We start from the raw sequence: 21,508 nt of genomic DNA on the forward strand, positions 1-21,508 counted from the left end.
AATAGAGCACCACAGTCAGCATTTAAGGCTACGCTCCAACTATGAATCCTATTCACTCCCTAAGGGAAGATGGAAAGATGAAGAACCACTCTTGAGGGCTGGTCAAAGACTGAAGGAGGAGGCAGAGCCACAGGTGATGTACAAACTACTCTGCGGTGGTAGCTGTTGACCACTACAAAAACAGCTGTTTTTGTCAGTTGGCTGCAGCTCTTTCATGAGCAGGCTGAAGCCATTGCCAGGCAGTTTCTGTAAGGGACTTCAAGACATTGTATAGCCTCTTCCCTGGTCTCAAGATGCGACTGACTCTGCTAACATCATTCCTGAGAGATAGCAGCCTAACCTGTTCTCTTAAAAAATGATGGAGGTTCTGCTGTCTCCCTAGGCAATCTGTCCCCCATGTTTCACTGTTATATAACTTAATGCCCCTTTCCAGCCTCAAGAACTAATGGACTTAAATTGCAGGAGAACAGTTTGCCCCTTCCATTTTGCAGCTATTTCTATGTGTTTGAAAAAGGTTATCGCGTCTCCCCTCAGTCTACTCCAAAGTAAGCAATCCCAGCTTCCCAGTTCATCATGCAGAAGCCAGGCTGCTGCTGGCTGGTGATAGCTTTCAGTAACTGCTGACTGGGCTGATTCGTACCAGCAGCCTGTAGGTAAGAGCCTTCAGCAGCTTTAGCGCTCTGAGCCAGGCTGTCCTTTCAAAGATGTGAAACTTTCTTCTGTAATCCATTACAGGGCATCAGCAAATATACATTACGGTACAAGTAAATTTCTGGCATTTTCTCCATCACCTGAGGATATCATAACAAGACAAAAGGAAAAAGACACCTTATTTTGTGAAAGTGTACTGAAGGGCTAAACTTAAAATAGGCGTCAAAGAGTAGAGGGGGGAAAACACAATATATTGTGTTAACACCTTTCCTACTCCACCCTCTCTAATGAACAAATGAAATGAAATGCACAAACCATGTCTTGGTTTGCAATTGAAACTTGGTATTTGTATTTGCTGCAATGTCCCAGAGTGTTGTTTTTCATTTTAGACTTTGCATGGCAGTAAACACTGCAATGCTTTACATTCATTAAGCTCGGGCCCATTTACTCTGTGCAGGCAAAGCAAGTGCATATATCTCAGACCCATAAAGCATCAGTTCAGAATTACACAGGAAATAAATGAGCCTAAGCCAGAAGTCCAATTTCCAGAGTCCAGCTCACTAAAGCTAAACAACCACCTTAGATAAATACGGCCTATTTTAAATGAAACGTTAGTGTAATTTGATAACTGTCAATAATTCCCTCATTATGCCTAAATGAGCTTGTCATCCAAGGAGATTGCTGCATGGCCGATCTTAATTTGCTAATAAAAACTGCAGAGAAGAACTTCAGCTAAACTGAACTATTCGATTCATAAAAGTGCAATAGTGCACTTTTTAAAGCGTTCCTTCCCAGTCCTGGCTCTTCACTGGCTGAAGCCCAAAGCCAGTTTCTGCTGCAGCCTGTAAGAAGACAGCTTTGCTATGTAAGAACAATGAGCAATTGTCTCTCTAAATCACTATTATTCTTTAGCCCATTATATTTAATTTATTTTTAATCATGTTGTATAATAGAAATAAAATCATTGGATTAAGTATATATCTAGCAGCAGGAGCCCATTATCCTTTGACAATGTTCTGTTTCATTGACATTGTATCTTCATTGTAGACAGTTTTCTTGTCATCATTAGTCCTGAAATGACTATTGGATTTTAAGGGTTTCTCCCTAATCCATAATAAGATTTACTTGCTAACAGCACAAAGCAAAACAAAGATACGCTTCTATTGTTTTACTGCTGTGGAATTCTTATTTGAAGCTATTCTGAAAAATCAAGAATAAATCCAGATATTGTAAGTATTTAAAGCTTTCCTGCATAATTCTGATCCAAGGGAAAGCCTCAGTAACTTTGTAAGCTTTGGATCTTTGTTACTCATTGTGGCTTTATTTTACTTAAGCAAGCAACACTTCCTCAGTTGTTGAACTAAGATCTACTACTCCTTGTACAATTTTTTCAGACCAGTTAAAGCAAATCTCACTACAGTCCATTTTCTCCAGAAAGGGCTATGAAAAGTTCATCACATTCCATGGGACAAAAGAGGGAGAAACTTCCATGCCAAGGCTGCCAGCAATTCCTGTGTGATAAGTGCTAGCTAACAGAGTCAGCACTAATATCACGAAGTCAAAAAACTCCTCCAGCATGCCGATTCCCAAGGATAATTCAACAGCTCTTCATTTGTACCAATGGCAGTCTCAGTTAAATCTAAAACTAGATTTTTCCACACCCTATTAACAGCAGCATTAGAATGCAGCAGGGACCATCCAGAGAAAAGAGCGTTTTCTGTTATCTCATCGTTATCTTTGAGAAGGTGGCAGATTTCCCTGTGAAAATTATCCCTATAGATTGCCTCTTATTTAAAGATATGCTGGTACTATCAATTGGTGCTCTTTTTATGCAGAAATTGCTAGCAACACTTAACAGTATCTGCGTGACTCTTTCAGCTGGGGGAGCAGCTTCAATAGATACCCATTTTCCATATATGTAGACAAGCTATGACACTTTCACCCATACTGACATGATCTGCATAAGCCATGTGTTTTCCATTAAGAAGGGTCCACACAATATAGTCAACTGTCCATTACCTTGGCTAATAGGAAAATAGAATAACCCAGATAAAGGAAAGACATGCATAATTATTGCTTCCAGATAAGAGCCGACTCAAATATTTCTGCACTGTGCTCCCCAGACAGAGCTTGTACTCCTGTCAGAGCTTGCTAACTTAGAGTTTATTAACTCAGGCATTACCTGCATCCATCTGGTACAAGCTAGGCAGCTTGGGTATCTCTGTGATTTAATCACCCCACAAGTAATCTACTAACTGATAATCATTTTGGCTATAATTAAATAACAACTTCCATATTCACCCTTTTGTATGTGCTCATACTGATACAGCGTAGAGCCAGTCATGCATGGCCATGTCAAGGTTGAACGTGGCTTAATGAGGCAAATTATGCATGAAATGCAAGAAGAGTACCTTCAAAAGACAAAGGAATGCGGAAGGCACACAATGATGTAGAAGGGCTTTATATTCACATCTTACAACCCCGAATTAACACAAGTGCTTCCTCTCTTATTGCTAGACAGCCCTCGTAGAGGAAGCATGCTCAGGACTGTCACAGGTAACACATACATGAACTAGAACGACTTTTCTGCATGAATTGTCAGAGGTTTTGTTTTTTTTTTTTTATTGTGTTGCAATTACTCAACCACATTGAACATTTGTCAGTTGCGAGTTCTCATAATCTGTAATCTCCACAGACCTTTTAGTACTGATACATAGCCCTCCTGATCTCAGCATTGGTATATAAATTGTATTGTTCAGTCACAAGAGACACTCAGTTGTGTTACAGATATATGGGCAAAACATTGCCTTCATCACTACAGAAATACAGATCCTCTTACAAAGGAAACAAAGTGTTGCAAATAATTTTTTCTGGATTCTTATGGGAGGAAAGGAATTATAACAAAGAAATAACCTCAGACTTAATGAAATCAGAAACACCATTTCTTATACATTGAAGTGAATCACCTTAAGGAAATCAAACCATTGCCAGGCAAGTTTTTAATAGTGTACATGACATTCTGTTGAGGAATTGATTATTATATTCTGCCACATTCCATTTGCATTTATGAATTAGCATTGCCTTGGTTTGTCTGCACGTTACACTTAGACAAAGCTACACAATGATGCAAGCCACAGGCCAAGCTGTAAAAGGAAAATTGTCGGGTTTGAGATGTTAGCTGGATCACATGATGTTACTAGACTGGCTACAGAAAAAGCATCTGACAGCAAATCGCAGTGCCACACGTATCAAATCCCTAAATATCTGTTCATTTTGCTTAAAGCGTCACATACAGTGTTTAGATCACTGCGGAGGTCCTGGACGACATTTTCTATACTCCTGGTATCCTTCAGAATCTCAATGCTTTGCGTATATGGATTGAAATACACAGAGAAGGGACGATTGATTGATTTGGCGAAGTCCCTAAAAGAAAAAAGAAAATTAACACCGCCTTTTTTTTTTCAACCACTAAAGAAAAGAAAATTAGATTTCTGAGTCAAGGGAAATTATTTACCTCATCTTTTCTTTGGCTTCTTCAAAACTTTCTGAAACAAAGTAAGCTTCCTGGAAAGTAGTGATAAGGCATTCTTGCAAACAGGTTGTCTTTGGATCGAATGTTTTCACATTGGCCTTGTCAGAGAGAGCATGCTGCAAAATACACCACAAGATCTGTTAAACCGTTTTGATACTTCTGTGTATTTATAGAACTGTTCATATATACAGCTTTTGTATCGCTATGCTGTATGTTTCCAATTAGTTGGTAGCCTCTCATTTTACATACAGTGGTTTTTCAGTTTGAACAGAATAAATCATTTGTTACTTAAAAAAAGAGTTTCTTATGAGAATAATTTTTTTTCCCAAAATAATTATTAAAATAATAAAGAGGAGATAAGTGCACCTGCCATGGCATGCAGACCTAAATCTTCATCTGGAAACAGGAAAGTCATCAAATAACCATTCCTGAAAAATTATCTATACAACTACAAATACGTAGGTCCCCAAAATGTCACTTAACTGGCAGAACTGATCATCATCTTGGTGGGTGAACTGAGTCTGATCAAACCATTCATATAATCTTTGCTTTACATTTTCAGGCCAAAATCATATACTATTTTCCTGATAGTGAGTTTAAGAATGAAACTATGTATACCTGAATTAAAGACTGCCCATTTATTGTGTGCTGATGAAATGCATTACCCTTCTGCCACGTACACCACATACGCATAATACTCCATACAGTACAAAAAGGAAAAAATTACTAAATAAAAGGGGGAAAAAAAAGTACACAGCAGACACTGGGCAGACAAGGCATCAAATGCTTCTACCCAGAGAAGAGATTTCCCATTAGCCTTTCTCTTTATGTGACTGGCACAAACCACTAGAAGGGACACAGAGGTTTCAAAAGTGAAAATCAGGTACTGAGACATTTTCCAACACAATCTTTTTCTAGCTCCCCATTCCACTTGAATAGTTGTGTTAGCTTTTGGATCTACCTTAACTTTTAGAGCACACATATTTTCATTCTCAGTGCTCTGTACAGAAGTACAAGGTAAGAAAGGAGAGCATATTTAGGTCAACTTTCAACCTTCTTTAGTTCCCTAATATCTATCCATAGTGAAGATGTGCATGAAAACTACTGAGAAATGACAGGGAGGGAGCAGATCCCTGAGGTCCAAAGGTGCCTCTTATTTCTTTACTTTCTTTCTGCATGAACATTCTTTATAGCAGAGTAAGGTATTAACCTTAAGGTATTCACCACACCTTTTATCTGAGCTCTTGCTTATGCTCATTCCTAAATCCCTGGGAAAGGCTCTGAAAATATCACACTAGCTCTTAACCTGCAATCTCCAAATAACAGGACATAAAACTGGAACAAGAACCTCTTCCTCCCACCTCTTCTCTCTCCAAAAATAAATACATGAAATATTAATGCATAGAATCTTAAAATGTCAGGGAATTAACTTTCGTACATGCATCTTTTCCTTCTCACAAGGCTTGCTGTTTCTAGCCAGCCATCAGTTCAACAGTTTTGAAAACAAAAATCAAAAATGGTCCAATCTTAACCAGCATCCTCATCTAAATGGATTGCAGGAACAGGCTCACCTTACTTGGCCCCTATTCCCTTGTTGTCACTGTCCCCTTGCAGAGCCATTACGTGGTTGAGTGCCTGTAAATTCAGCATTTACCTCCTTCCATCAAATTGAATTTGTTTTTAAGTCTAGATAAAAACAGCTCCTCTTAAGGTGCCTTTGTACTTTCAGGTGACACTTGATGCCTCAAATGTCTAAAGCACAAAGTTTTAAAACTCTGAGTGGATTGAGTGAAGCCCTGTGCAGGGAATCAAGAGAGAGATACCAGCCATGTTTTCTTAGGATCTGAATCAGTAGGTGACCACTTCTGTTTCATGGATTCTTTCCTGTACTGTGACAGCTTCAACAGAAAAGGTGACAGTGTTGTCATCTCCTCTTCTCCTCCACTCCCTAAGGGCCTCTGCTAGGACAGGCCCACTCCTTGGGACTGAAGCCATCAGAGGTAGAAGGGATTCAGCCTGTGGCTCCTACACATGAACAACTGCTCTAATCGCTGAACCCTAGTTTTATAAAAGGGAAACATTTACAGAGAAGCAAAAGCTAACTCTTTATCACAGTGGATGTCCTCTGAGTAAACATTCTGGTTCTTCTCCTCAGATTATCTATATGAAATGACTCCTACTTTCTGAATCCCAGTTTAGTTTATGCACGAGCAGAGCTGCTGCTTCACAAAGCAACTCTGCAGAGACTGGGATGTGCAGACACCAGGAAACACACTACCTGGAAACAGAGGGTAAAGATTCCAGACATTCCTTCAATGTTAGGTGAGAAGTGATCAGTTGTTCTTAGGATTGCAGTTTGGGAACTAAGTGCCTAAATTCTGATGAATTCCCACCCAAGATACCCACCTGCCTTCTAGGACATGGTCTTTTGGCTCTTGGGTCAAGTAGGCATTGTCATGGCTACCAAAGCAATGGGAAACACCTTTGCAAATCCGGGTGGCATTTTCAAATTCTGCGGTCTAGCATCTCTAACATCTACTATTGAGTTGCCATGCTGACACCAGCAATGCCAGAGTTTAGCAACTGAACTGAGCCTGCAGACAAACCTTCAGACAGACCATAAACTGTCTAGTGTGAACCGGGATGGTCAGGACACTGACTCAAAGCCAAACTACAGGGTTTTTTTAGAGACATGGCAGTACCTTAAAATGTTGGTCCTTGACACTCTCAACATTATGAAGTACAGAATCTCAATGAAAAACTTCATCTGGTGAGTCCAAAAGCTTTCAGGCTCAGGCTTATATTTATTTTAATTAATGCTATTCACTTATGTTTTGCTTGGATATTCAGTTCTTCAGTGAACTCAAATGAGTAAGCATCCAATACAGATTTCTACATTAAAAACCTGTTCAGTTATCCACCTTCAATGAGATGTCAAGGCTAACAATCATATGCAAAATAGGTTTTGGTCAAATAGAGCATCTTACCATCCTTGTGGATTTGTGATAACTGTCTCTAATGGCCCATTCATACAAATTTTACTGCTTATACTAATACAGCTATTGATGATTCTCCTTCAGTTCACACAACAAGAGTTTGGAGTGAAACTTCCAAATGAATCATCACTGATTCCCAGGACAAGCAGCAGTATCAGACAACTGGACAGCTTAAGAATTAGACAACTGCCCATATTGTAAGTAAGCACAACACTAAAGAAATGCCTCCACTCCCTGCTAGATCAAAGATTAAGAGAGTGACTGAGTCACCTAACCAGAGGTCTCCAGGGTCTAGGATGTTTGATGCATCCGTACAGGGATGGAAGATAAAGCACAGGACCTAAAGAAGACTTACACATTTCTGGAGCAGCAGCCAGAGAGCTGGTCAGATATATTGCGGTATCTCAGATGGCACCAGACATTTACACTGAGCAACCATGAATCATTTCCTAAGTGACCACTATCACAGACACATGAAAAAAAAAGAGCTTGGTCTTGTAATTTCTCCTTTGGGTACAAAAAAAATGGACTGTAAAAAAATCAGAGCTTTTCAGTTTCACCAAAAAAAAAAAAAAAAAAAACAAACCCCAAACAACCAAAAAAACCCACACACCACAAAAAAAACCACCACCACACACACACCACACACCCAGGAAAAAAAAAGGCAAAATCTTCAGCTAGCAAGGGGAAAACTTGAGATGAGTTATAAATTCTGCACTGCCTGAGGAGTACGGGAGGGCAGAATAATAACATAAGTGAGAAGTTGCCTGTGTGCCAGTACTTATTTTGTAGCCTTGTTATTCTTGGAAAACCTGCATTTAAACATTTTTCTGCTTATCTACAACATAGGACACTTTCAGATCTCCGACCTGATTTTAACTGAAATTTTTTACGTTATCAGTATAGTTTTCTATACTGGAAAAGACTCTCTATTTAAAAAAAGCACTAAAATGAGCATCTGGGATCCAGGAGCTGTTTTCTCTATCATCATAATCCTCTTCAGAAAACAGAAACAAAACTTGAATTTGAATCTTTTTTGTTATAAAGGCTAATGTAACATCTTCTTAACATAAACTATCCTTAAAACAAAACATGACTAAGTATTGTATTTTACTTTAAAAAAATCTATACAGAAAGATTTGAAACCCACCTCTGTTAAATACAGAAGCATATAACAGGGATATAAGACTTGATCTACAGCCAATTGAAGCTGATACGAGACTCCTTTAATGAAAGAGTTCAGGAGAGCATCATACAGAGTGAATGGATTAAAGTTTCTGAAGATATTTGTACTGCCTTTTAGAAATAGTTTTAATAATTGAAATGTACATTATTTCTGCCTTATCTCTAAGCCTCAAATACATACTGTGTAATAGCGTTAGCTAGAGTTAACCTGACTATATTAGGCAGAACATTTTATAACTACTTACTGTATTATTCGTTTCCCTCCAGGCTCCATTTTTAATCTTCTCTTTCTCCTTATTTTGTTATGCTTTTAAATTTTTTTGCTTGATGCTTTTATAGCATGCACATTAGGAGCTGCATTTTTCAGTATCCGAAATTCAAAGTCAAAATACTGAGTGGGTGAAGAAAACTTAAAGGGAATCCTATATTGATAGGCTGGTGCCCACCTTTCCCTAGCTTTTATAGTTCTTTGTTACTAAAGCTTTTGACCAGATTTGCAGAGTGGACCCATGTAATACAGAAATAGGGATGACTGAACAAGCCATTCACTCATCTGAATGGCCCAAATACCGCTGGCCACTTCCACACTGCAAATAGTGCAACTCATTTATTTCTAGAAATTTATTGAAAATATACATAAAATTTGACACCATTGTGTTTTCTGTGAATACTGTTGCATCAAGAAGAGAGCTGACAGGGAAAGCAGCTGGACAAAGCCTTTTCTTCTTGCTGACAAAAGAATATTAATATCAAATGCCTGTAAAGTCAAGGTAGCAAAACTCAACACTGAAACAAGATCTACTTTCCTAGTGAAAAGGATAACTAAGTAGTTGAACTTCTTCACAGAAGGGACCAGGGGCCCACAATCGCTGCTGTCTTTAAGAATGGCAGTAGTTATTTCTGAAAGGACTTCTTCACTCTGACTCCTATGAGAAGTATGGGGGTTGCACACTTGAGGGTCAGACTTCATGGCCATGCAATCTGAGTCTCCTATTCCCCATTCACAACAGAAATAGCTGGTATTGTTCTCGTAATTTTCAGAGCAATTGCTGCCATCCATTAGGATTTCAGTTACAATCAGGATATCGATATCATCAGGATCTCAACTACAGTCTATTATATTAGCATTATCTTTCAGACATCTTCAGGTCAAGGAAGAAATTTTCCCTCCCAATAGGTGCTAGGAGATAAGGGTGGAGGTAAGGGAGGCTGCTGCTTTCCCAGGAAACATCACAGACCGGCAATGGCTTGATGCAAGGCTGTGCACCAGTGTCATCGGTGCCCAAACAAACATTCTCCTTCCTAAGCACCTGCCTGATGTAACTTGTTAACAAGAAACACAACCACTGCCAGGTTTCTGTTCTAGAAAGAGCTTCTCCCATGATCAAGTTATCAGAAAATTTAGTAGGTTTTTTGCATTTTTTCCTTACCTTTTACCTCATTTTCTACTCTGGAGCACAGTCGCACAAAGACCTTCTGGACATTTTTCACCTTATCTGTGCCTTCATGGAGGCCATGGCTATTTGTGGTATGGTGCTGTTCTGTGCCTGCAGCAAACAAGTGCTGAGTCTCTCGATAACTGAAATGTCTAACTTAAGTCCCCATGCTTGGTATATGCAAGATCTGGTCATATTTAATAGCTTATGATATGCAAGAGGTCAAACCAGATGATCTAATAGTCCCTTCTGGCTTCACATCTATGAAATATATATGTAGCATAATAGAAAAGTGTATAATATTATTGATTTATGGCAAAATTATTATGATACATATATATATGGCCGTACCTTTGAAGCAGATCAGTACAGTCCATTAATGTGGACATTATTTAGTTTTTACTGTTGCTTTTCCAAAGGATTATTATTTGCATTTATACTATGAGATTATTGCTGAGTGAAGAACACAGATTTGGGATCACACATGTGTGGTAACAAAACAGGCACACTTGACAAGAATAATGTGTTTGTTTATGACACTGACAGTAGAAGATTTATTATGTTCTTGACTATCCATTTCCTCGCTTTTATGCCCTTATATTTTGTAAATGATGTGATAGGTATTTTCAGGGTCATAACCTAATGACCGTAATTGTTAGTTTAAATAAAAGGCCTGATTCTCTGCAGGATCCTGCACAGAGTTTGGGGCTCAGTACTCAATGTTTTTGGGCCAGAGGAAAAAAATTGGGACGTGTTTATCTCTTTGCATTTAACCGCCTTTGCACTGTGAGTATAAAATATTGCCAGCCTGATACAGAATGCTTCTGTGGCTGAAGTATGCACTGAACTTAGAGCAACTGTAATGCAATCAAAGAAAAATATTGGAGAAAGTAATTTTCTTCAACCTTTCAACCTTTTTTCTACTAATGAAAGAATAGCAATTTGACTAACAAGTTTCACCATGAACACTCTCAGTTACAGGTGAAACAAATAGCAAAAAAGGCTGAAATACTTCTTCTAAACTGCCAGGTACTTCACTGAAAGCCAGCCCAGGAGGGTGGGAAGATGTTTAAACACAAATAAACAGCAGATATATTGCAAAACAGTTTGTAAATACTATTCTGTATATGCTTTCTAAAACCAAATGTTTACCTGAAAATCCACCAAGAGTTCATTTGGGTCCCAGAACATAGTACTCCTCCCTCTCCTTCCCCTTCCCTCCCATCTTGCCAACAGAGATGTATCATGTCCCAAAATACTACACTTGTGACAAAATACCTTTTGCTTGTTCTCTATGCTTTTTAGGCATAAAAGGAGGCAATAAATGATCCACTACAACTACGCAAACCATGCAAGGTTAAACATTTTCGCCTTTATAAGAACAGGGCTCTATGTACTGTCACATAGCCATATACTTCAAAAGTCTAGCATGAGACTATATGCATTCCTTAATTTTAAATATGATTAACCTACTGAATCAGGACCTTAATAAATCTTGTTCTTTTAATATCAATAACAAATCCATTTAAATACACTGGATTACTTACGATAGAATTGTGTCTGATTTCAAAACAATTTTTTACTGTGTATTAAAAACATACGTTTTTCTTCTAAACAAAGCTTTCAGATACCAAGGCGCCCTTACCTGCTACAACCTACAAGCCTCTTTTTAGAAGAAATGCAAATTCAAACAGAAATAAGTTTTGTAGTTTATAGTTGTTTTGTCAGTCCTTACAAATCCATTTCATGCTTCAAGGGCCAGCTGATACGTCAAACAAAGCTTTTAGGTCAATATCACATTTTTAAAGTAAGCTCTTTATCTTGAGAACTTTAATTTATTTGAAAGTAAAAATATTTACATCCAACTATTATTCTGTTAAGACCAAAAGAAAGTTGATTCTGTTTTAAGGGCACATACCTTTAATTCACCAATAGAAGACAGAAGTCCTGCCCCGTAAGCACGTAGTTGTCCTTCTTGCTTGCAAAGGCCAAATTCAATTGTAAAAAAATAGCACTGTAAAATATACAGATACACAGATACATACAGTGTAGTTGCAAACAGGCACTTCAGCAATGACAATCAGTACCATAGTTACTTCATTGCCCCACTTCTTCAGAATTTCATGTCATTGATATAAATTTAGATAAAGTATATTATTACTGTTAAGTACTCTAAATGTCATGTTCTGCAATAAGGGACCTTTGCACAAAAATGTGATATTCTGCCTTTTTTGTGGGCATCCAAGCAGCTCACAGGAATGGCCAGTTAGGAACAGACAAAAAAGCTCATTTAGGTATCAAAGGTGCCAACAGTAATCTGCAGAGGTTTTTGAAACTTTCTGAAATAAATGAGGTGCCTTAAAATAAAATCCGACAAGGTAGTCAGTCTGCCTGTCTAGAAACCTCTGAAGATCTCTGAGATCTAGTTCAGAGCACTCAGCTATAAGCTCAAGCTGATGCCACTTTAAAGTCTGGCATATATTTAAGTGCTGTCTTGAGTTAGAATGAACTCACATGTATGTGCTTAAGAGCCTTCTTGAACTGAGGCCTTAGTCTTCACTAGATTTTACTCTGTCACAAACGAAGAACCAATATGTCACTTAGCTTCTTAAATTACAGAAAGAAAATTACAGTCAATCAAATGAATTCACTTGACCAATCGACCACAACTGTTCTTTAGGTCTACATTCAATCAGGTAAGATATCTGAGCTGTAAAACCGATGAGAAGCTGTTAAAGAGATGTGCTAAATCAGCATAACAGTACTGCACCTAACTTTGCTGTATCCACCCAACAAAGTTAAATGTTAGGAATACCATAAGAAGTCCAGACAGCCAGCCCACTGTCAACTAAATGCAAAAGGAAAGTCATTTCTGCTCCTATGCCACCGAGTTTTAGTTTGGTTTTGTTATGACACATCAAGATTGCTTTTTGATGTTAGATCAAACAGATTAGATCAAGCTGGTCACTTTTTCTACATGTGAAGGTTCCAAGTTGATTTCTAACTTACACAAAAACAGTGCATACATATATATACACACATACCTATATATGTGTATGTGTTTATTACATAATCTGACAATTTCACGTTTTGTGCAAAGGGACATAACTCCACTGAACCTAACAGATTTACATGCCTTTGCAGGAAATATGAATTTAAGATAAGAAACAACCCAGTATTTGGTACTAAATTTTAATGTTTTTCTGAATAACTTGAGAATGGATCCTAACATGATGGGGTTGGGGTTTTTTTGTTCATTTCCTCCATACAATCCCCACTCTTCCAGGCTGAGTACCATACTAAATGCAAATGAGCAGAAATTAACAGCTCTTTTAAGTTGAACAAATGTTTAGAAATTGAGAAATGATTCATTTCTCTGCATCTCATAAATTCCTGTAGAACTAGTGATTCATGCAGCATGGCACTATGTAGAAGGATGTAATAAAAAAGAATAAAAACATGAGCCCTGTATCTGATCCCAACCTGCTAAATCAGTTGGGATGAAGGAAAGGTTGTAGTGACTTCAAGTGTCCTGGGTCAGATTCCATCACAGCAGTCAAAGGCCCAGATATACACAAGAGGAGGCGAAAGCACAACATTGTCAAACAAAAAAAATCAAAGTTCCACCTCTGGCTTTGCTATTGACTTGGATAAACCAAGCTGGCACACAATTTTTCATCAGATGCAATGAGCTGACATCACCACTTCGAAGAAGGCCAAGACAACTGGTTTCCAAAAGAGTCATCCCAGGAACAAACAGTTAGAAAGGCAAAATGACAAAGGCATCATTGTGGGATTGACGAATGAAGCTGAGAGACCTACCACCAAGAAGAGTACAAACATAGCTTCCCTGCCTAAATATTTAGCTAGAAAAACCAGAAGACTACAGTCTTGGTTCTGTCCGTGCTGCCCCTATCAGCAATGAACGGCTCATCTTTACACTTAAATCCCACTAACATCTTTGAATTTGTCCCCTCCCCCTCAACTCTCTTAAAAGAACCCATCAGGTAGCACTCGTTATGCTCTGAACATGAACACCCTGACAGATATACAGCAGGACTGAGCTCCTCATAAAACACAGTGACCACAGCCATTTTCATTCTTAAAACAACAACAGCTAAAATGGGGGATTCTGGTTTTTGTTACAGACCTATAAGAGACACCATGGCTTTGTCCCCATTATGTGGGACACCTTTACTGTAGACCTTCCCCACACTGAGGAGGGCCAAACCAATGCCATGCTGCTGCCAGGAGAATGCCCACTCTGCATTCTACAAGGCCAGTGGAGAGAGGGAAGAGAAACGCTCTCCACTTCCCTGAGGAGGTGCACTCATGAGGAAGGAAGGAAGGGGCAGAAGGCAGATTGCTAACACTGGCGCAGGAGAGAGCAATCTCCGCTGCCCAGGGGTAGGATGTTCACAAGACAGAGGGAGACCTTGATTTCACTTCCCCCTTGATGGATGGACAGCACACGGAGAGAAAGCTTTTCTTACTTAAGCTGAAAAATTATTATTATTATTATTATTATAAAAGGGAGTCACATCTATGAGCCAACACTTGCTGATGAGAGCCCATCTTCAGTATTGAGAAGACTTTCACTCGCAGTATAACCAACTCAAATAAAATGCACACAAAATGACCAGATGATAAAATACATCTGCCTACTACTAACTTGTGGTATTAAGCTATAGCATTAAGAAAAGCCCTTCAAATGAAAAGCTGATTTTTTGATAAATTAGCCATATGCAACAACTACAATTTCTGTATTTAAGAGAGCTCTGCTTAGCTAAGAAAATGAGATTGCTCACCCAATGCTGCCATCTTCAGATCATTAGTCAGCAATACATGATTCCCCCACCCTCCCACTCACAGACACACACACAGAGGGAGCTCGGTGCACTACGAGACTCTGTGGGCTTTGGCAAGCTGTGCTCTCAAGTCTGCAAACATCAGGGCATATTGATAAGGAGGATAAATATTAACTATATAGAGACACTTTTTATAGACCAGATATATAAATACCCGCTATATGCCTCTTTTTGTATGGTAAACTGTACTAACTGTGGTGCTCTATATTATATACAGAATAACTGCACTGGAGTGGGAACAAATGAACGAAGAAATGGCTGTTGAGATGAATAAATTTTTAAAGCCTCCCCTGAAGGTAAGTAGGTGATTATTATGTTGTTAGGTGTAGGCTGGTGAACAAAGCACAAATGGGAGCATGCAGGCTCTCACGTTCTGATTTCAAATCTTGGACCTGTCTCTGGCATACTCCCCATCCTGTGGCTCCTCTACAAGCTACAGCAATGTCCTGTCATCTCCCTTTACTTCTAGTTCCACCTCATTTTTGGAGTGAAGCGTGTGGCTTTGCTACAACCTATTGGTAGGCTCTTGAAGTAAGAAAAGTATCTTTCCATGTTGTATAAATTCTGTAGTTCTTGAAAAGCCTTCCACTAAAATGCTGCTCCATTACGCAAATCAGCAAAATAAGATGAAGAATGAAAGTGACAAATGAAGGATTAAAAATAATTTTTAAGCTAAGAGACATCAGTGTAATGATCAAGACTAAGATAGTAGGATATGATTTTAATTTATTTATTTTGTTTACCGGAAGTATATGAAAGATAATCTACAGTCATGCTCATGAAACACTGTCTACGTGGGTTCAAAAATTATTAATTAGATCCGTGGAAGAGAATCCTATCAAGGGCTAACATAGCAGATTAATTACTAACATAGCAGATCCCTTCCTTCAGAGTCCCTGAATGAAAAGTCATTGTCAACTAAAACAGAGTACCAGGAAAATATCAGCACCGTATGGCTTTAGACCTACACTATTCCTCCATACATCTGCAGTTTGCCAGTGTCAGAGACAAGATACTGTGGTAGCTGGTCTGGCCCAGTACATGTGTGATTGGAAGAGTCCCATCAGTCACCCTACTATTGACAGGAAAGATACAGAACTGGCAAACTCCAAGCCTGGTCTCCAAGGTAAACACAATGTCTGTTCTTCATGTTCAGGTACTGCTCTGTATTATAAACTGGACTACCAAAAAGAAAAAGAAAAAATCAGTGTCAGCCATGACAGCTAATTAAAAAAAAAATTGTTATTCAAGAGTGTTTAAAAATTTTCAAAAGCAGGAAAAAAGGTCAGATAAACTCAACTCTCCTCATCTGACTGGTTTCTAAGGCTTTGAAAATCAGTCCTCACATCACATCATTTTGCATTTGGGAATCTCCCTCCTGGGATCTGTTCAGAGAGCTTGTGCAGGGTGTTGGGTGCTCATGTCACAGAGTCAGCACTTCAAAATCTGACCTGTCCATAAAGAGGTCTCTCAAGCCTTTCCACTTCACTTAGTTTTCTTATGTTATAGCTTAGAGACCAATATTTGTGTTCACTTGGCAATTTTCAGCATGATGTATAACATGAGATTTTATCTGTTCTCTAAAGGTGCCTTGTAAAGACATTGTCAGGACGAGTCCTGAGAACACCAACCATGTCAAGAGCTGATTCACTTGCACACCCTGTCACAAGGGGGGAGAAGGAGAGAGTGAGTAACTTGAGTAACTGCAAGAAAGCAACCCTAGCACAAGGACAGGAATATTTACCACTACAGGAACTTCTAATGGGATTGGGCTACAGCCCCCAGCTCACACATAGTAGCACAAATAACCACTTTTATATATATATATAATTAGTTGCCATGAATGCAATACAACTATTAATGTTCATAAATACTTGCAAGACCAAAGCCAAACAAACATCCTTAGGAAAACAGCTTTATATTCTTTCCACCGTATTTAAGACTTCAAAGGACATTTGAATGGACCACTCTTAATTCAGATGCGTGTGATATGTCCACAATATGCAAAGATTAATTCATTTTTCTTTAGGAGACCTTTGATATTTTAGCTCTAAAATTATTAACCTAGTGACTAAAGCTCTCATATAGTTGCAATTACCTCATAGTAACTTACGTGCAACTGAAAGACTTTCAAAAATCCCATTGTTAGAAATTAATCCTAAGAATTAATGAATTAAAGGTGGTCTTTTCCCCCCTGTAAAAGTTGCTCAAATTGCAAGTAAATGTTGATCAGCATCAGTGACTCCTGTTTGTGCTTTCTTTCTTCATTCAGAGCTGGTGCAAATAAATTTCTGAATAGTTACTTAGTTTTCAATCACAAAGACATCAATAGTCACCAAAAAAACAGCTGACATTTCACATTTGACTGAATTATTCAAAATCCACAGTCTGTTGAGTAGTATCAGGAATGCTCCACTACAAGAAACAGACAAATATAACACAGGTAACCCAGGCAACTAGCCAGTACAGCCCCATGTTGGAGTCCAGACATCAAGCAACACTAGCTACTTGACAGCTATTCATGTGGGACCATTATTGAATAGAAATAAAGGGAGATTTTTTGAACAACAAATAAATCTCATGATGAGCTTGTGAATAGATCAAAAGCAGAAAAAGAAGTAAAATTCAATGGCTAAGTCTTTCATTATAGATGATTCGCCTGCCTCTAACAAAGGTAGTGACCCTATTCACAAATGACAGCATTTCTAAATAAGAAAACAAAGTTTAATTTTTCAGAGTTACCTTCTTGAAGTATTTTGTTTAGTCTGCCACTCTGAAATGTATTTAGACTCACTGAAATGAGGTTTCTTTCAGGGATTTCAAAGAGTATATATTTTTAAATATCCTTTTTCACTTCATCTGACTGCTTCCCATTCAAACCTTTCACTAAGGGGGAATGCTTGGAATAATCTCTTTATAAACAGAAGTTTGAGTAGATGTGGTTCTGCCCATTAGAGCACTTGGGGATACATGCACACCAGCCTTCGCACTTCTGTTGACAGCCATAGCCCACAGTATCACTACATGCAAATTCCTGTAATGCAGAGGCTTGAGGTACTCAGAGGAAGCATGCATTATAGTGAGCACAGGGAGGCTTAAACCCTTGTGAATACTTTTATATTATACATTGGCTTTTTTTCAGGCGTTTCTAGAGAAAAACCCATAACTGTAATCAAAATAAAATTATAACCATAAGAAAGCAGAAAATGTACCTCAAGCAACAGTGATATCACTACGGAGGTAACTCTGTACTTCTAACACTGGGGAGTCCAGCCTAGACAAGACCATGTGTATGGCAGCTGCCTGCCTTGCAGGTGTAATACATCTTCTGGAATAAGATCTGGAGGACACTGCTACTAACACATCTTTGTGTCTCTTGAGAGAATGTGTCTTTCTGTTGGTCATTCTCACATGAAGGAGGCCCTCTTGCTACTCTTGCAAGCAGGCAAAGAGAACAGAGGATGAAGCACTTCTGGGATTTTTCTGCTGCTGCCACTCCAAGAGAAGTTAGTTCCCACAGAGCTGGAGCCACTGGATATCCCATTCTATGTTTGAATTACTCCTAAATAATCTGAATTTAGGCTTGCTCTCCACAAAGATGAAGTCTGTCTACCCCCATCATTTTATCCCAGTTGAAAACCTCAGAGACCTTTGGAGATGCAGAATCAGGAACCTCAATATGCAGGAAATGTTTCTGTGTAGAAGCCTTCTGCTTCCTGGCAAGGCAGCAATTCTCCTCCACCAAATCTAGCTGTCAGAGAGACGATGCAAAAAATCAGTCCCACAAAACCACACTTGCCTCAACTTGTTTAACGCTGTCAGAGAAAGAACTCCTAGGTTTTTCCAACATAATTAACAGTGCTGAAGCTTAATACGCAACTAAGGAGATGAGACCACCAGAACTACGAACTGCCACTTAGATCATTTGTTAAACGTAAGGCATTAAAGCCCTAATGCTTCACCCTTCCTATTCCCGCTTCCCTATCATTTGACTCTTATCTTGAACAACTTCTAAAACCTAGGGTTTTAAGCTTTATTAATTTCATATGGAGTTATTAAGAACAAATGATGTGCAATAATGAGCCATTCCCTTTCCACTTTATTTTATAACACGTAACATGAATTCATGTTCAGTGTTCCCTATGGTAGCTGAAGTGAATATTTGCTCATTTCTTTTTCAAGCTGTTGCTTCAAATTTCAGCCATCTAAAGATTTCACACAGTTAACATAAGAGGCAAAGTCAGGTCTTCCAACATGGTAGCAGGGACTCCAAGAGGTGGGGTCCTCTGAAAGTCAAACTGAAAAGAAAGAAAAAAAAGCTGAGTAAACATATGTCACTGATGTCCAACCACACTCTTCAGTCTATGCTGCCTCATGTGTTACACTTGATGCACTATGATCCTTCACAATTCACAGGCTGCAAGCAGGGACTGTCTTTAGGGCTCTGCAATTCCTGTTTTCCAGAACTTGTCCTTCTATTCTTTCAAATGAGGACTCTGCGCTAACAAAATCTATCAAAGCAAGGACAGTCCTGATTTTATACACTACATGGGCACGGCTGACAGCTCAGACGTGCTCCCTCAGCACCGTGGCTTATGCTACAGATTGGAGATTATGACTCCTCCAGCAAAGGGCCAGGGACCTGAACACTGACACTGGCACGACCCTGGCAAGAGCACAATTTGGAACAAACACACATACAAGTGATTCCTGTCCTTCGCCTGACAGCACTCCCATTTTATGGCATGTCATCAACCCTAGGACTGTTGTCCCAATTGTGAATTGCATTGCTTAGAAGAATATTGAGAGAACAGCCAAGAACAACCTCAGACACTTTTCTTCCTCCAGCATCCAGAGCCAGTACCTCTACAAAAGCCTAGCCCAGCCGTCAGGACCTGTTTCCCACAGTTACCTGTAGACCTCAGCACTGGTCCAACATAATTTCCCTTTCTCTAAAAAGACCCAGCAAGAACACTAAGAAAGCGAGTCAGAAGAGAAGGCATAAAGTTACAACGCTCCCTGAAATGCCAAGAAGAACTCTTCACGCTGGGGAGGCAGCCTGTCCCTTTGAACATGCTGCAATGCTCTAAGGAAACTGCCTAAGGAGAAAACCGGCATCAGAGTCTTTTCCACTTATTCTGGGAGAAGCTTTTCATAGACTGGCAAGGTAAATCCACAGATTAACAAGAAGCGAAGGTGCAGCAACAAATCACAGTACAGGCAATCCTCATTTTATAAGCAGAGTTTACCAAATCACTGCCCTATGCCAGTCCACCATCAGATTTAATTACTAGGGGCTGCAAGGCCTCTTTAATAACTACCCTTGGCCAGCCCAGAGACAGACCCCCAGTGTCCTCCCTAACAAGCATTCCCCTGGGGAAGGCACCAGGCACATGTGGTGCTTCTCATCATGCCATTGCCTGGAGCAGGCTGTGTCCCCCCTAGCTGCCAGGCCAATTACTGCATATGGCCATTGCCCCACAGGGAGTGATGCAGAAAAGCCACTGAGCCTCCCGCGACATTCTACCTGAGGAGGGGTATGAGGTTCTTGTGTACATGACCAGCAGCACAAATCCTGAAGTATCTGCTAATAAGGGGAAGTCGTATTTTTAAAAAGGGGAGCAGCCTCCTGGGGCTGTAAGGATCTCAGATCCTTTGCAAGCCCTGAAATTGTGGGGGCAGAAACACACTGGAGAGACAGGGAAAACTGGCCAGCAAAGTTTTAAAATTCTTATTTCAAGGAAAAAAAATGCACTATTTCTTCACAGTCATATCCATTTCAATTTTATTTTTGAAATGGAAAAAAAGGGTAGGACTTCATTCCAAAAATAACAGCATCCACACTAATTGTCTAAACATTTCAAAAAGAAAATTAATTTATTGCATCTATTTATTGAAAACTGACTTAATAGCTAAGACATGTTTTCAAACATCACAGTTTCCAACAGCAACACTGCATTTAAACTCAATGTTCTTTTAATCACATAAATGCAAAAGGACTCCCAAAAGCTTTTGTGGCTCTTAATGCATTTGCTTAACCTGCCTTGCAAAAAAACCAAAAAAAGATAGTAGGCCTCAGCACAAAAATGTAACTTCTATTCATGTCAAGTTGACAGACAGATCAAAGAAGAAAAGCAGCTCAGGGAATTTTAAATATCTATTAATTTTGCTACTAAAAATATATCCAAATGGAAGATTTTGTCACAGCCCCAAACAAAATCTCTCTCAAGTATAGTTGAGCATCTTCTTTTAGCTCCTTGATTTTCAGCAGTGAGGGCTTGTAAAATGAATCTATCATAACCACAGAGAAGTCAACTGAGTCATCACTGGGAGTGACCTGCAAGCAGTCTGTAAACACAAAGCAAATCACATGAACATGTGTTCAGCAAAGTCGAAAAAAGTTATACTGAGCAAGTACCTGTGAGCAGAGAAATCAGAGCTTTTCACTGTACTGAAGTCCAAGGAATTTACAGTGGCTGTGCTCTAGGAGCGACTAACCAAACATGAAGATCATTCTGAAATGGTCACTAGTGATCAGGCTCCCACTGATATGCAAGATTTCTGTGCTCATATAGGTCCTAAATTCATTGTAGATGTATAATATGGATTCGTTCATAAGCTAATGTTTATTCAAAGTTGAAAAATTAATCCTACAACGGTGTTTACATTCTAGAAATGTAAAATGTCTTGTTAAACTATAATTTTAGACACTTGTATATAGTCAAACTACATAATTGTAACAATCACAGCCTGCTGATTCAAAGCAGGGAAGAAAAACTTTTAGAAAAAGAGTAGTATGTTTTACGGGGGAAAAAAAGGATAATCTGGGAGTACTCACTC

The 21,508-nt window shown here is 39.0% G+C and overlaps 1 protein-coding gene across 1 annotated transcript in view; it reads right to left on the reverse strand.

Moving 5' to 3' along the window:
- Positions 1-3,246: 3,246 nt before the first annotated feature.
- TPH2 (tryptophan hydroxylase 2) overlaps positions 3,247-21,508 on the reverse strand; it is a gene marked incomplete at its 5' end in the record, with an annotated part of 47,537 nt that continues 29,275 nt past the window's right edge. The window contains 3 exons of the mRNA XM_010083115.1: positions 3,247-4,074; positions 4,166-4,299; positions 11,719-11,814. Coding sequence (XP_010081417.1) covers positions 3,900-4,074; positions 4,166-4,299; positions 11,719-11,814 — 405 coding nt within the window. The remainder of the gene's footprint in view (positions 4,075-4,165; positions 4,300-11,718; positions 11,815-21,508) is intronic.

The sequence above is a fragment of the Pterocles gutturalis genome, unplaced genomic scaffold (genome assembly GCF_000699245.1).
Source record: "Pterocles gutturalis isolate BGI_N339 unplaced genomic scaffold, ASM69924v1 scaffold29641, whole genome shotgun sequence".
Lineage (NCBI taxonomy): Eukaryota > Metazoa > Chordata > Aves > Pterocliformes > Pteroclidae > Pterocles > Pterocles gutturalis.